Below are 15,652 nucleotides of genomic sequence, written 5' to 3' on the forward strand. Positions count from 1 at the left end.
CATGTTTTCATTCTGATGGCAATGAAAACATGAAATGCACTTATAAATGATATTAGTGATCATAAACCACAACTACTGGTAGATGATCACTAATATCATTTATAAGTGCATTTCATGTTTTCATTGCCATCAGAATGAAAAGACATTCAAGAAATGTAATAATAATGCTTCTGCAAGGAATCGTCAACCCCACATTTAATTCTAAAATGTAGATGAGCTACCAAAACTCATGGTACACGTCCTTATGATCAGGTCATCTACTTAAACATAGACATGCACTATGCTCAGATATACACAACAGCATCAACTGTGAGACATTTCCTTATTCTCCTAATTTTTTCTTGATCTAAATTAAATGAAGTGAAGAATAACTCCCTTAACATATAGGTGCAAATCACCGAATTGTGGAGTTACTGAAATTATTCCAGCAGAACGTTGAACCTGAAATAAATTTTTTGTTCCATTAAATAATGTAGTACTTCAGTTTGTCACTAGGTGGTGGTAATCTCTCAGCAATCCCATTCCCCTCTACTTTATTCAGAAGTGTTATGTCACATGAAGCAGATGTCAGGATGCATAATGTGACAGTAATGCTATGCACACATGAGTTCTTGTTAGACTGATAGTAAACATCGGATATCAGCTGAAAATGTCAAGGCTCTCTTTTGACAAGCATATTAAAAGACCCTGACAAACCTGCCTTGCATGATATCTTGTTTTCTGATACAATTTATTCTTCCATTAACTGCTTAATTATGGCTTTAATAAATCAGTTGTAAAACAGGTTTACATTTTCACTTGTGGTGAGTTGTCATCTAAAAGCTAAACTCCTAGGTTACATTATGTTTGAGCATAAAATATTGAAATGTGAAATGAAATTTTATTTAGAGATCCAAACTGTCTCACTGTCTAAATTCGGTTTCAGGTTTTTTCACCCCACAGTTGTACTTGGATTGAATGTTATGTTCATCTTAACATAAGCAGTATGGTGCCAGAGACTGCATTGCAGTGTTTTTTTTATCAGCCGTTCAACTTTATTTGGCCTTAAAACCTGTGTAAAGCCTGTATGAAAGACTTTCTCAAACACATCAGGTCAGTGTGAAGCTAATCCCCTTCCAGGTCAAGATTCACATTCAGTGCATGTGTCAGAAAATTACCAAAAGCAGCTTTCTCCAGCTAACGCCATAAAATCCTAAAACACTTTTCTCATCTTCCTAAATTAAGTCAGTTAAAATAATTGAGCATGTCAGACAGCAGTAGAAATGTCATTGCTCATGTTTGTTTTGTTCTCTCCAGCAGATGTTTCACTGCCCAACTGTTGCTTTGAGCGCTGTAAACCAGGTTAGCAACATGCTTGTAGACAGAGTCGTTTGTCTGGAGACAATGACTGTAACTCAGCTCCCCATGGGGAATGATGATTTATATGGGTTATTCCATAAAATCTAGGGTTATGGTGACAGATTCATGGGGCTGAGAATAGGGGGCATGTCAGTTCAGTTGCTAGGAAACAAGTTGGATGAAGATAACAGTGTAACAGAAATCTGGGTTGGGTAGAGGGGGAGACATCTGGAGAGAGGGTGAGAGAGAGAGAGAGAGAGAGAGAGAGAGAGAGGGAAATCATGCTGCAGGGTGAATGTGTTTCATCATATTTCCTGTGGGTGCTGATCAAGGCCAGGAAAGAAAACAACAGTGCTGCTATTTCAATGCTGTATTATTACAGAGATAACTATTGATTCTGCCAAGCCCACTTGTAATTATTCCTGTTTTTATGATCAAAAGCATGATCTCAATGTAAAGCCCCGAAATTCAAATGGCATATAGCTCATCATTAACACACACAAAAGTCCTCTCATGTTCCAACCATTATCATCTCAATGAAGCTAAATATAGTCCAGTCCCCCGGCCCCTTCATCTTTGCCACATCAATAGGTCTGGCTTTGTCATCTGTCTGTCCTCCTGTGTTTGCACCAAGCTTTTCTGTTTCATGTTGAAATCAGGGATTAGGCTGATGGCACACTGACCCTGCACCATGGTTGTTTTGGGGGAACTTAAGAGGTTTAACTTGGGTTTTGTGGAGATTGCACCCAGTATAGAAGCCTGTCAATGAGAACACAGTACATGTTAAGTTGGTGTTGTTGCAGGTATAAGTGTCTGAATTCAAAACTTTATATCATCAGTTTAATGCACTTTACTTATGTACAATTTTGAGATATCTGTACTTGAGTATTTTCATTTTCTACTACTGCATACTTTGACTTCACTGCATTTTAGAAGCAAATATTGTACTTTTTATTTATTTCCTTATTATTTTATAACTTTAGTTACTAGTTACCTTTCAGAATCATATTATTTAAAAAAAAGACTTTATTGATCTCTAGTGGAAAATTCACAAGCTACCCAAGCAGTAATTCAAATTGTAAATATATAAATTACTTAAAACTGCAATAGCTCCACCACTGGTCTCCAATTTAGCAGCATGTGCTCATTTCTAGTGGGAAAACAAGAGAAATAGCCCCTCCATATGTTTTCACTCATATTAATTAGTTTGTCAGGCATTCAGCAGCATGTGCCAACAGACTGTTTCTGTACTGATAGTGCTACATTTTCTGCCAGTTCATGATTATTGTGTCACTGTGTGAGCCAGTGTAAAATTAAAAGCAAATACTAGTATCTGTCCATCCCCAAGCTCAAAAATGTACTTAGATTCAGTTTAACACTGAACTGACTGAAACAGTCTTCAGGTGTAACAAGAGCTACAGCTAAGAGCTACTAATACACACCTCAGGCTTAGCTTATGGTTTCACACCTTTCGTAGTTGGTTTCCTGTGCATTTTGTTGCCTGAGCAAACACATAGCACCCTAGAAGTTTCTTGTATCTTGTTAGTGGGGTGTATATCTTCCATTACTGTACATGTTTCTTAGGGAGAATAACACAAATATTGAAAAATAATAAGAGCAAACATAACGTTGTATAATGCTCATTCAACTGGGTTTTATGTGTTAAAATATCTGCCACTGAAAAGCAGTTGCCATTTTATATAGGTATGAGGGAAGACTGTGGTGGTGAAGACACAATTTAATCAACCTGCATTCTTCAGAGACCTGCACTGAGACCTGCTCATAGTAATCAAGTACAGTGTCTGACTGCTAGAATGCCCAACAAAAAGCAGACAGGAAGCTGTGGCTCTGTGGTCATTAATTCTCTATTTAAAGCTGCTGTGAATGTCAACTTAAAATTGTACTGCAATCACCACAAACAAGCCTTCTTCTAAAACGATGAAATTTCATGTTAATTTTTTTTATTGGCCCTCTCTTTCAAACTGTCTTGACACTTTTCTTGGTGCAGCTCCCTTCCATGTTCTTGTGGCGTACCTGCAGTACTCTGCTGTCGAGTTTTTCTTTCCCACCACTGCCTTCCTTTTTCAATACACCCGCTAGACTTTCACCTTCTCCTGAAAGGTGGCAATGCAAAATTGTTCTTGTGAACTTTGTGAAATGAAGCTAGTAAATCCAGCAGAATGTGCAGTCAGTTAGAGGATTTGTTTGTCTGATCATCACAGAAATGTACGTGCATGAAGGAAGGAGCCACATGACTGATTACACACAAGTTGTACACTAGACTGAGCTCCCAGGCTGTTGTCTGGCTGTTAATGTTGATTGTTGATGTCAGAATGACTCTTTCTGTGTTTTTTTATTTTTAATATTTTTATGCTGTATAATTTGTCTAAATGCTTTATGGTGCTTAAGAGTGATGACATGCCACTGATAGTTAAATGTTTTTATATTGTTGCAGCACATTTGGTAACACAATTTTCTTTTTTTAGCAGTTTCGTCTCTTCAAGGATGTCTTGTTGCTATAGAAACCATTATAGAAACTATTGTTCCAGTGACAGGTGGGAAATAATTTTAGTGTTAGGTTAGCTTGTCAAGAGTCAAAGTTTTTCAAGCAAACTTCAAATGCACAGTTGGAAACTATGTTTTGTTGTCCACAATCAAAGCCTTCTACATAGCGAAACACTGAACTGACTAACCAGGATCCTCCTGCATGTTCAAACCTTCTAATCTGAGTAAAATGTGGACTGAAATTGGGATTACCGGTATGTAAAAGATGCAAGGGAGGGGTAACTGAATAACGGGAATTGAAATGACAAAACAAAATTGCTTTAATAACTGTCAACATCCTTTAAGAGTTTTATGAGCTCTGATCATCCTGCTTGAGGGTGTTTTGGTCTGTTCTTTTATACTGTACCTGCAGTATTAAAGCCCCTCCCGTTGCATGTTAACAAGTACCTCTCCACACTGATGAAAATGTGTTGACATGTCTAACTCAGACAGACACTCACATTCTTTATCTGATGTCTCTCTCCGTCTGCCTCACAGCGCTGTGTAAACAATGTGCCTTCTCTGTGTTGCTCTACATCAGCTGTCGCACTTACACTGTTCCAATTACACTACTTGTCATGTCAGTGATTAATTTTTCATCTCCCTTCCCCTATTACTGTTCACCTGGCTGACCTAGTTTCAAAGTAAAATGTTCCAACAAGAAGGAAAAATTAGAAGGACCTACTTTATTTAGTATTAGTACTATTTAAATGGATGTTAAGGGTCAACATATAAAGTAGGATCCAGCAATGGTGGAGGAAGTACTCAGATCTTTTACTTAAGTAGAAGTAACAATACCGCAGTGGAAAAATTTCCAGTCATCTCCCTCCCTGTGACCCTCTAAGTGGTGTAGATGATGGATGGGTAGCCTTTTCATCTGTTGTCCCTGACCAGATGTTAAAATGGTACCATGAAGTAGAATATAATGAAAACTCTTAAAAATTCAAAGATGTTAAATGATAATAAACATTGCCACAGTATATAACATAGTAATTAGCTAGTAGAGAGTACATCAATATTAGTTACAGTTATTAGAATGTTACAGTTGAACACTGTCTAATTGCTGGTGTTACTTTGTCACTATTGTGTAGAGTTTATTAATAATTTGCTCATTCTGTGTCTTGCACATCTCTCTTGCAGAGGATATGTGGTTGTGTTGTCTTTGCAGCAGAGCACAGACAGGCCCACGTAGCTGCACAGTGGTTCTGCCTTTTACATGTGTCATCTTCATTTTTCTTGGCTCTGAATCCATGTTGTGCTGAATTTCTAAACAAGTACAAACTACTCCTAAACCACACCCAACAAATCCAGAATCACCTAAACTTAATCTGGCATGTACTGTTGTAATGAGGAAAAGATGCAGACTACAAAATCACTGGTTTGTCCTGATTTATTTCTGGCTTTATGTGGACAGAAACTCAGCATCTAATCATGAAAATAGTTCAAGCTCTCACAGAGAAGTGAGATGAAGCCATATGAATTTAACACATTGGAGCTTGGTGGAAATATGTTGGCACCTGAAGAGGGAAACTGTGTAAGCTGAGACAACCAAATATATTATGTAAACACACGTGTGCAGAATTCACATGTGGGTTTTCACATTTCCCTCAGGGCAGATATAACTAATTTAGTTACTGTTAAGGACAGAGCGCGATAATGATCGGGTTTCAGGTACAACTCTGCCACATATCTGCATTTACAGGTTCTATTTTTGAATTGAAATCTTTGTTCACACCTCAGTCCTGTGGCACTAAGTCCCATTACCAGAGCAGGGCCTGTCAACCTGCTGTCATAACAGCAGGTAACCCTGGTAACGCTGCGCTCCTTGGCTCGATTTTTGCAAGCTAGACATTTCTTACAGCTAGAAGAAGATTTTCCAGCACTGGCAACATGTCTGCAATGTCAAATTAGATATCAGCTCTCCAGTAATATTTACCTGCTAAAACTGTACAGTGTTATGGTTACTGTTTGTCCTGTCGAATTTCTCTGTGTAATCTGCTGTTTTAATGCAGCCAGTCCACAGTCTAGTCTGAAAGTCTGATTGGGTTTTCAGCTTTTACAGGATCATGTTTTAGGGATTCTATACATTTAAAAATTTTCTTTCACCTCTTTGAACATATGTTCTTTTTTGATTTCTCAGCTCTTTGGGTCCTTTTTGAAACATCAGTTTATTCTGTGGATCTTAAACGTCTTAGAAGATGCTCTTGCTAATTTATAAGAAGCTTTAGTGAGTGAGCCTTTTGAAAAAATCATGATTAAGATAGATTTGCAGGAAATTATGCAAAAATTGACACACCACTATATCTAACATTTTGAGTTGTCATTCTGAATATGATCAGCATATTTTCATACCTTTATTAAAACTGGTGATGCTGTCTAATATGGCACACTTTATAAAAGGGTTTATTAGCTGTGACTAATGTCATTATTAATTATCATTAAATCATTTAAGTTGCAGATGACAGGCAGCAAGAGGGAAATGTAAACATATTCTATTGTCAATTTATTAGGTACACCCAGCTGTATTAGAGAGGTGTTGAGTCCTCATTTGGTATTTTGATGAAGGTGGGGGACACACTGTGTAACACACCGCTCCAAAGGTGTTCAACTGGGTTGATATCTGGTAACTGTGGGTGGGTAGGTAGGTAGGTAGGTAGGTAGGTACTTTACTGATCCCTCAATGGGGAAATTTCAGTGTTTCAACAGCAATGGAGAACAAACAACATAACACCATGAGAAACAAACACCACACACATATCTTGATAAACAAATTTCAGTACCTCAAGCAGCAATAGAGAACAGACAGCATAACACCATGAGAACAAGCACTGCACATACATCCTGATAAATAAATTCCAAGTACTCAAAAATAGACAGAATCAAGTATTTGAATAATCAAGAACAGAATTTACATATGTGCATATTAACCATGCATTTTACCCCAGGATTTGAGTATTGCACCTCAGTTGACTATTGCATAGTCCCTCATACTTTCACCTAGCTTATCCCTGCAGTGATGTATTGTACAGTCTGATTGCTGTGGGGAGGAATGACCTATGGCAACGCTCCCTCTTATACTGGGGATGTAACAGTCTTGCGCTAAAGGAACTGTTCAGAGCCTCCTCTGTGTGGTGCAGGGGATGGGAGGGGTCGTGCATGATGGATGTTAGTTTTACCAGCTGTATCATCATATGCTGTGAGGGCCACAGCATATGATTCACATCATTTTCTTACTCATCAAACCATTCAGTGACCTCTATGTCCTATGGTTGGGGGCACTGTCATCCTGGAAGAGACCACTCCTTTATTCAGGGTTTTATCATCATTTGATCAAACCCTTCCACTGGACTGCTTGAGCAAAATGATAAAAAATGATGACTCTGGGCCAAAAGTCTTGTTTACATTTACACCTCAAGGCCTGTTAGAAAGTGGGAAACTCATCAGCGTTTATTACAGGCTTACTAAAATGTATTACTGTGTATAGAATATGAACTTCAGCCAAAGGGACTTTTCACAACCTGTCACCCAAAAAAGTTTATTATTAGCAGCTCATAACATATATATAAAGTAATAACCATAAAAAAGCCATTAGATACACCTTATGGTCATTAAGAGTGCCAACAGTCCTTAGGGCCAGTGGTGTCAATGCAAACTTTGTTTTGGTTTGACTGAGAGTGATTGATCTGAAGCCCTTCAGCAAACACACTGATGTAATGTTCGGGTTACAGTCTTTCAGCAAAATAACTAGAAGTTAAATTTGAAAAATGTTTTTAAGAGAAAAACCTACTGTGTCAATGTTTCATCTACCACAAAGAGACTAGAACTGCTCCCTCTCTTTTTTGTTTTTCACCCTATTCATCCCTGCTGCTAACACCTAATTACCATAATTCACCCCTTACCTCTCAGCCAAGAAAGCTGTGACTGCTGCTGCACACTGTTGTCCTAGCAAAAAATAAATGAATAATGTAATGGTACAGTATCACTGCTTACTGCTGCAGGGAGGAAATTGAGGAGGTAACAGAGAAAAGCAAGTGAAATGATTTTGCCTTATAACTGAAAAAACCTGTTGTAGGGAACCTGTGTGTGTCTTTCCACTGCTTATCTCTCTGTTATGTGTTCAGTTTTTAATGTCCATAGCATATTGGAGCACTAATGAGTTGTAGGCCACACATCACTGATCATTGTTTTTGTCAGACTCACTAAATAACCAACACCTAGTAACTACTTACTCTATATGCTTCTCATATCTAAAAGCATGCAATGATCCCTGCCTATATAGGTCCCCCTCTTCATAGGGAGAATCCCATCTCCTCATGGAAAGTGAGCCAGAATACAAAGGCACGACTCGCCCTCACTATCATGCCTCTCAATGGTGGGTTCTGAACCCTGTAATTAGCTAAAGATACTTGCTGCTGTCCTCCTGAGTGTCTTTCTGGCACCAGCTTTTTCACAACAGGTGTTTACTCCCTTCCAGATTTGATGCGTGACCAGAATTTAGTTTGCTCGCCCTGAGGCGTGACCGTGCAGGGTGAACAACACAAGCCAAAGCGAATCTCACAGCGTGACCACTCTTCAGATTGTTTTTGATCATTCCCACAGAAAATTACACACATTTTTTAGAAACGCATAAAGCAGAATAACCGCTATTTATGCTATCTAATCGTAAATATAATTTCCTCTCATCAAGATGGATGAACTAAGATCTAATAACTGTTTCCATTACACTCTGACTTGATTATTACCATGCGCGACTCTGATTTTCTTCTTGTTTTGTGTCAGCACACGATCAGTTAACTACATCTGCGCATCATAAACTGCATTGATCGGGTTGGACAGAGGTTAGGAGAGGTGATTTGATCCTGTCGCATTAGGAGACACTGTTGTCTTGTCTCCTTCTGTTCTTACAGTGCAGGGGAAAAGAGAGATGGGTCCCTCACTGCTCCATCGCAGACAAGTGGAACAGTGGGCTTTCTTTTCCTGTGCGTGACACGTTGTTGACAGCTTGTTTTGTTCGCGATGTTTCGCGGAAAATGTTCTGGGAAATGTTTTTTTTTCCGTTGTCAAGTTACGTATGCAGTAGGATAGTGCTCTTATGGTAGGTGGTCAACAGAGAAGAGGAGAGACGAGGCAGGAGTGATGTGCTCTGAATTAGTCAGTGGACTGTTGCTACTTTATAAAGACCCATGGATCAACCTGCTCTTCTGCTTTTCCCTCGGGGGACCGAGGATGGCTGAAGACGTGACTTGTTGCAGCTTTTATTTTAGCCTTTAGTGTTAGGATGGATAAAACTCTGCAAAATAAAACAGTTTTTACAGCTTCATTTAAGACGACGGATTCCTTAAATGAAGGGGGATTAAATTGCTTTTTGGATTTGTGTCCATTTTTACGCAGAGCGCACTTAAAAGGGGGGCGAACGACGTGCTGCTTTGACTGGGCTCCTCACTGGAGCGGCTGAACAAAAATCCGTAAATGTTATGAAGTTTGAGGACTGTGAAAGTGGTGTTTGTGCGAATTAAAGTGACGATGGACTAAAACTGGTCAGGATCTCGCCGCCTGGCTGCTGTCACAGGGAGCGTAGAACCGCGCCCTGCTTTCTAGGAGAGTATAACCTCCTTTCCCTCGTCTTCCCTCCTGTGTGGTTTGCCTTTGACAGAATGGCCCGGTTTGGAGACGACGTCCCGGGTTTGTTGAGTTCAGGGGATGGAGGGTCCGAGCGCAACCGGAACCGCGATGGGGCGGCTGTGTCCACAGGTGGCATCTCCCCTGCTTTCAAGCAGACCAAAGCGCAGCGTGCTCGCACCATGGCCTTGTACAACCCCATCCCCGTCAGAGAGAACTGCTTCACCGTCAACAGGTCCCTCTTCATCTTCGGCGAAGACAACATGGTCAGAAAGTACGCCAAGAAAATCATTGAATGGCCATATCCTTTTCTGCTTCATGTTGAAAATGAAGCGGGTAAGGTGTGAAATATAAAACACACTCATCAAATATGTGCAAGGAGTCATGTAGGAGTAAATAACAAAAAGGTGGGTAAACAGCCTAGTAACCACAGAGAATGTTTTCATTTCATGACCCCCAAACGGAACAGCTTTTTATGTTTCTAGTACTGTACACAATTTCACATGAAGCCAAATCTATTTACCATTTTGGCCCATGTTTCTTTGTAGGGCACAGGATTTCAGCACCATGGACAGCAAACAAAGACAACCACCACACATACACGTGCGTGTGCGCGCCCATGGCTTGAAACAGACTAAACACACTACCGCAGCGTGAATTTAGGAATTAACAAAGAACATGATGAAACAACCACTAAATCAGATTTATCAGTTTAACGGCACTAGTTTACTATTTTGTAGAAGACTAAACCAAAAATGAGTGAAATGATGGGTCCGTGTAAGTCTGACAGGTTGTGACAATAACTATATCTACACAAAACGTGCTGCAGGGGTGTCAATGGAAAGGGGCTTAGAGGAAGGCAGAGACGTTTCTATGTTTATGGCTGTAAATCTTCTCTGTCAACAAAAAGCTATGAAGACTGATGTTCCTTCAGGTCTTTCCTGAGGAGTTAAGCACAGTAAATACAGGAAACTCAACTTGTTGCATTAATCAGTCAGTTCATTGATTGGCCAGTCAACAGAAAAGTAATTGGCAACTATGTTGATCACTGATTCATCATTTTGGTAATTTGTTTTAAACAGAAGTGCCAAACATTCTCTGGTTCCTGCTTTTCCAATATGAGAATGTTTGTGCTTATTAACCGAATATCTTCAGGTTTTGGACTATTGATCTGACCAAACAGGACATTTAAGGACTTTGGCAAACTGTGACAGGATGTTTTTATACTAGTTTATTTTGAGTTGCTGCCCTAATTTGTGTCTGCCACTGTCTGCATATATATGCATTAAAATTAGAGAGTGCCGTCATCCACATTTGTTTGGCATAACACCTCATTTATACAATTTTCATTTGTGATGGTACATTACTGATAATTTGGCAAATTTTTCAATAGAATCACTCTTCTGTTATTGAAAAGGGAGAGACTGTTTTTCCTCTGCCTGTTGCTGAGGAGGATGGCCAAACGCAAATGTCCATTGGTGTTGTGTTTATGCTGCCGCTCGCCAGGTGTCCGGGCCAGGTGTGGCCTCTTCTCTGTTATTGTGCTGCTCCATTCAGCAGCTTCCTGACTGACTGGCTGGCCTACTGCTGATTTGTAAAAAAAAAAAAGAAAAAAAGAAGTGTGCTTCTATTGTTGATTGCTGGCTATTGTTGCTGTCTCTGGGTGGTTAAAAATAGAAACGTGATGAATTTCAGTCAACAGGTGAGGGAAAAACCTTGACATATGTGTGCTGGTTATACAGATATTTCAGCCCTGCAGTGGTTGAGTCACTAGCAATAATATTGCTATAACATATACTAGACCCAATAACCCCCAGGTTAATGTGCTGTTGTAGATGGAGTGTCTCATTACATCTAATGAGCTCCACTGTATCTGATTAACAAACACTAACAGGAATAATGTGTAATGAAGTCTGATCGCTGTGTCATATGCTATTACAACCAGTCATTACTCACTGAGTCATACTGTATTATATTGTTTGCTAATATGGTTTTGAAGAGTGATGGTGAGCTGAGTGATGCCGTGTTCTGGTCAGTATCCACTGTGGCTGTGATGAGTGGCTCAGTCCACTTATATGTGAATCATGCTTAGAGTGTGAAGATTCATACACAGCAAACGCACAAGTATGAGCACATCTTGTACATGTAGGAACGCGTAAACATATTGACACATGCACATTTTATGGATCTAGAGCCAGTAGTGAATTAGATTATAATAGACTGGAAATAGCTCCTCTAAACTTCACAAATGTACATGTTATATCTTGTTTGTTTAATTTGTGCACAAACTTTAAGTGTGTAAACATCATGTTGTGCTTTTATGGTGCTGGACTGTTTCTTGGCTGGGAGCACTGATTTCCTGGAGTCCATCTTTTAGTATCAACAAAGTTCTTCCGCACCATGGAACCTTAGTGACAGGTGTGTGGGGTCAAAAGTTCTCACCTTGGAAACAAAGCAAAGAATCCTGAACACTGTCCGTCACTTGATCTCACGTTATAGATGTGGTTTTACGGGCTGGGCACTGCGCCAGAGTTTTTGCTTTCTTTCTATTCCCATGGGCTTGGAAATTGAAAACCTAATTAAAGGAACTATCTGAGTGATGTGCGTGCACAGACATGCATATTGTGAATTTTTAAATCTAGCTGTGAGAAACAGGCATATTTCATTATTTTCTGACATTTGGTTGATAAAAATAATTGAGAAAGATTGGCTAATTAATCAATAATGAAAATAACTGTTAGTTGCAGCCCTTACTAAAACCGGTCCTCACAAACATACAAATACAAGAGCACACACAGATGCACACGTACAGTCTCTGCAGGACATCACGTAAAGGTCAGCCTTGTGTTTGCAGCACATCTTACCACTGTTGCCTCGCCTTTAGAAGCTCCTTTTTTCCTGAGTGCTAAATTAAGAGCAAACAATAAGTTTGCGAATTATCCAGAGGTTTTTGCATTTTGGGTGGGGAGTGGTGTGTGTGGGGACTTCACAGAGCGTATTACACTTTATTTTTACATTTATTTGGGTAATTATTCACTTGTATGCCTCTGTGCAAGCCAATAGGATGATTAAAAGTGTATATGTGTGAGTGTGATCTACCTGGGGCCTGGCAGGGAGGCAGAGGCAGGGGCTTGTGAAGCACACGGCCTGAGTTTAGTGTGGCAGGTGTGGTGGGGACTGGCAGCTGTTCCTCCTGTCTGATCCCCACTGGGTCCCCCGCAGTGGGAAGTTTCCCATTGAGAAAGTACACCTCTTAATAATTGATTGTTGAATTTAAAAGCGTGTGTTTCATCGGGGCTTACAGAAATAACCATGTGAGAGTAGGAAACGCTTGCTGGTTGTCAGATTTTGTTTTTACAGGTGAAACAGTTTTGGTATTTGATAGGGAAGGTCACTGCATGCTCATTTTTAAACTGTTTTATTCTCAGTGGAAGTGAATTCAGTGAGCCTTTTTGGTTGTGAATTCTGTGTGTATGGCCCTAGAGTCGGCTCAAATTTGAAAAAGACCATTAATTCCCCTCTAACTAAAAGGCACCCTTGCATGAAAAATGGAAATTACCAGTGAAATGGCCCAAGTGTATTTATAGTCCTCTCATTTATTTCTAATTGCAAACCAGTTTTTTTGCTTAGTGCTTGCTTTTTTACTCCTTTAATGAGCGCAAGAAAACACAAAACCAGCAGACATAGCCATGATCTCTTTTGTTTTGCCTTTATTAGCTCAAGGTTAAATTACTGCAGTGCACCCTTGTCTCGCCTCAGAATTGTCTATTGCCCAATACTAGGAAGTGTGATCATATTACCCCTGTTCTGACAACTCTACATTGGCTTCCTGTTTGTTTTAAGATTATTTTAAAGATTCTAATATGTTTTCAAAGCTCTACATTGTCTGGTTCCAAGTTCGTACACTGTTACACCCCATGACGATCTCCTAGAACCTCTGACCTGCTTCTTTTGGCTGTATCTACTGTAGGTCTTGACTTAAATCTGCAGGAGAATTAGAGTCTTTGCAGCGGCAGGTCCTAAATGATGGAATAGCCTTTCCCTTGATTTTTGGTTGGGCCCAGATTTAGAGGTGTTTCACTCCCTCTTTAAAACTCATTTATATAGGCAGATGTCCCACTCCACTACTAAGTAGGGTACCTGTATCCCTGTTTCACTATGTGTTATGATGTTTGCCTACTTTGTTCTATTTGGGTGCATATTATTGCTGTGTGTTTTATTTTTATTCTTTTCTTTCTCGTACTGTGAAGCACTTTGTAACCTTGGTTTACAAAAGTGCTATATACAAACTTGCTTGCTTTCGCACTGACTCAGTCTGCTGACGGAAAGGTCAGGTAACCAGTCTCCCAACAGACATCCCATCTATTCAGTTTGAATTCACAACAGAAATTTAAGATCTAGTGTGTCAGTGTTTTCTTGCCCCTGGTTTAAACAGGGTTAATGTTTCTTCAAGTGAAGATTACACCCCAGACTTCCTTACATAGACTCACAAACACACAATCTGCAGACAATTCATGGAAGTGCTGTTCAGATGCCTGCAATTCATTTACATATTCAGTTCTTTGTCTTATAATAAATACAAGGGTTTGGATGCAGTCTCATCTTGAGCGTGCTCACAGATGCACAGGGTATCACACTCTGTCTATTTTTATATGGATGTTTGAGGAATCGAGGCAGTGTGCCAGCGTCACTGTGGCTCACAGGACCGCTCACGAGATGCTTCGCTGCTAACACTGGTAGACGATCCATGATCCACGTCACACCAGCTGACATCCAGAACAGCTCAGGGGAGGGGGAAATGGTTTTCATTAAAGACACTTGTTGAATTTTACAGGAGTATTATATGGAGAGAATTTATAAAAATCTCTGTGGACGTCTGTGAGCACGAGTTATACTGTATCAGGTGTGATTCATTCCATGTTTGGGAGTTTGTGGGCAAATGTGTCAACAAATTTATAATTACAAAGTATCTGAATGCATTCAAGAAGGTTCCAGGTTTGAGCCCCAGCTGACCCGATGTCTTTCTGTGCAGAGTTTGCATATTCTCCCTGTGCCTGTGTGGGTTCTCTCCAGGTACTCTGGCTTCCTCCCACAGTCCAAAGACATGCAGCTTAGGTTGACTGGTGACTTTGCAGCGGCAGGTCCTAAACTATGGAATAGCCTTTCCCTTGATTTTTGGTTGGGCCCAGATTTAGAGGTGTTTCGCTCCCTCTTTAAAACTCACTTATATAGGCAGATGTTCCACTCCAGTACTGAGTAGGGTACCTGTATCCCTGTTTCACTATGTGTTATGATGTTTGCCTACTTTGTTCTATTTGGGTGCATATTATTGCTGTGTGTTTTATTTTTATTCTTTTCTTTCTTGTACTGTGAAGCACTTTGTAACCTTGGTTTAGAAAAGTGCTATATACAAACTTGCTTGCTTTCGCACTTGCTTTCAGTCTGCTGATGGAAAGTTCAGGTAACCAATCTCCCAACAGACATCCCATCCATTCAGTCTGAATTCACAATAGAGATTTAAGATCTAGTGTGTCAGTGACTTTAAATTGCCTGTAGGAGTGAATGAGAGTGTGTGGTGTCTGCCTCTCGCCCAGTGTCAGCTGGGATTGGCTCCAGGATAAGCGATATAGATAATGGATGGATGGATGGATGGATGCATTCTTAAGGTTGCAGAAGCAACCTGCTCAATGGATACAATGGCTATGAGTATATACTCTATGAAGAGGGTAATTCATTTGTGATAAGGCAAAGCAAAGAATGACCAGTTCTGCTGTTCCCTCAGCCCTACAAAGCTCATTAGCATCCCTTAGCTCCTCAATTTGGCTTCTCTGCTTTGCAACTTGGCTGTTTTGATTTGCTCTCACTGCTGTCATAGTTTAGCTTACAGCCATAACAGGCAGCAATTTTCACCAAAAAAGATTTTTAACTCCTACAAAATTAATTTTTATTGCAGGTTGGAGGTGCTTTGACATTGAAAAGTATGGGCACTTTTAGGTAGAGCAAAGACATCACGGCATCACAGCAGTAGTGAAATGTTCATATCATAAAAAATATAGAATTAACAAAGTAATTGTAGGAAATAAAAATCTTTATGAATGTATCACTTTACTTCTGATTCTACTTTTAGAAAATCTTTCAATCTAATCAGGTT

At 39.8% G+C, this 15,652-nt stretch overlaps 1 protein-coding gene across 1 annotated transcript in view; it reads left to right on the forward strand.

Moving 5' to 3' along the window:
• The window catches only part of cacna1ea (calcium channel, voltage-dependent, R type, alpha 1E subunit a), an 89,213-nt gene that overhangs the window by 23,820 nt on the left and 49,741 nt on the right, over positions 1-15,652 (forward strand). Inside the window, exon 3 of the mRNA XM_020612995.1 lies at positions 9,536-9,802. Within this exon, the coding sequence (XP_020468651.1) occupies positions 9,536-9,802 (267 nt within the window). The remainder of the gene's footprint in view (positions 1-9,535; positions 9,803-15,652) is intronic.

The sequence above is a fragment of the Monopterus albus genome, unplaced genomic scaffold, assembly GCF_001952655.1.
Source record: "Monopterus albus unplaced genomic scaffold, M_albus_1.0 scaffold129.1, whole genome shotgun sequence".
Classification (NCBI taxonomy): domain Eukaryota; kingdom Metazoa; phylum Chordata; class Actinopteri; order Synbranchiformes; family Synbranchidae; genus Monopterus; species Monopterus albus.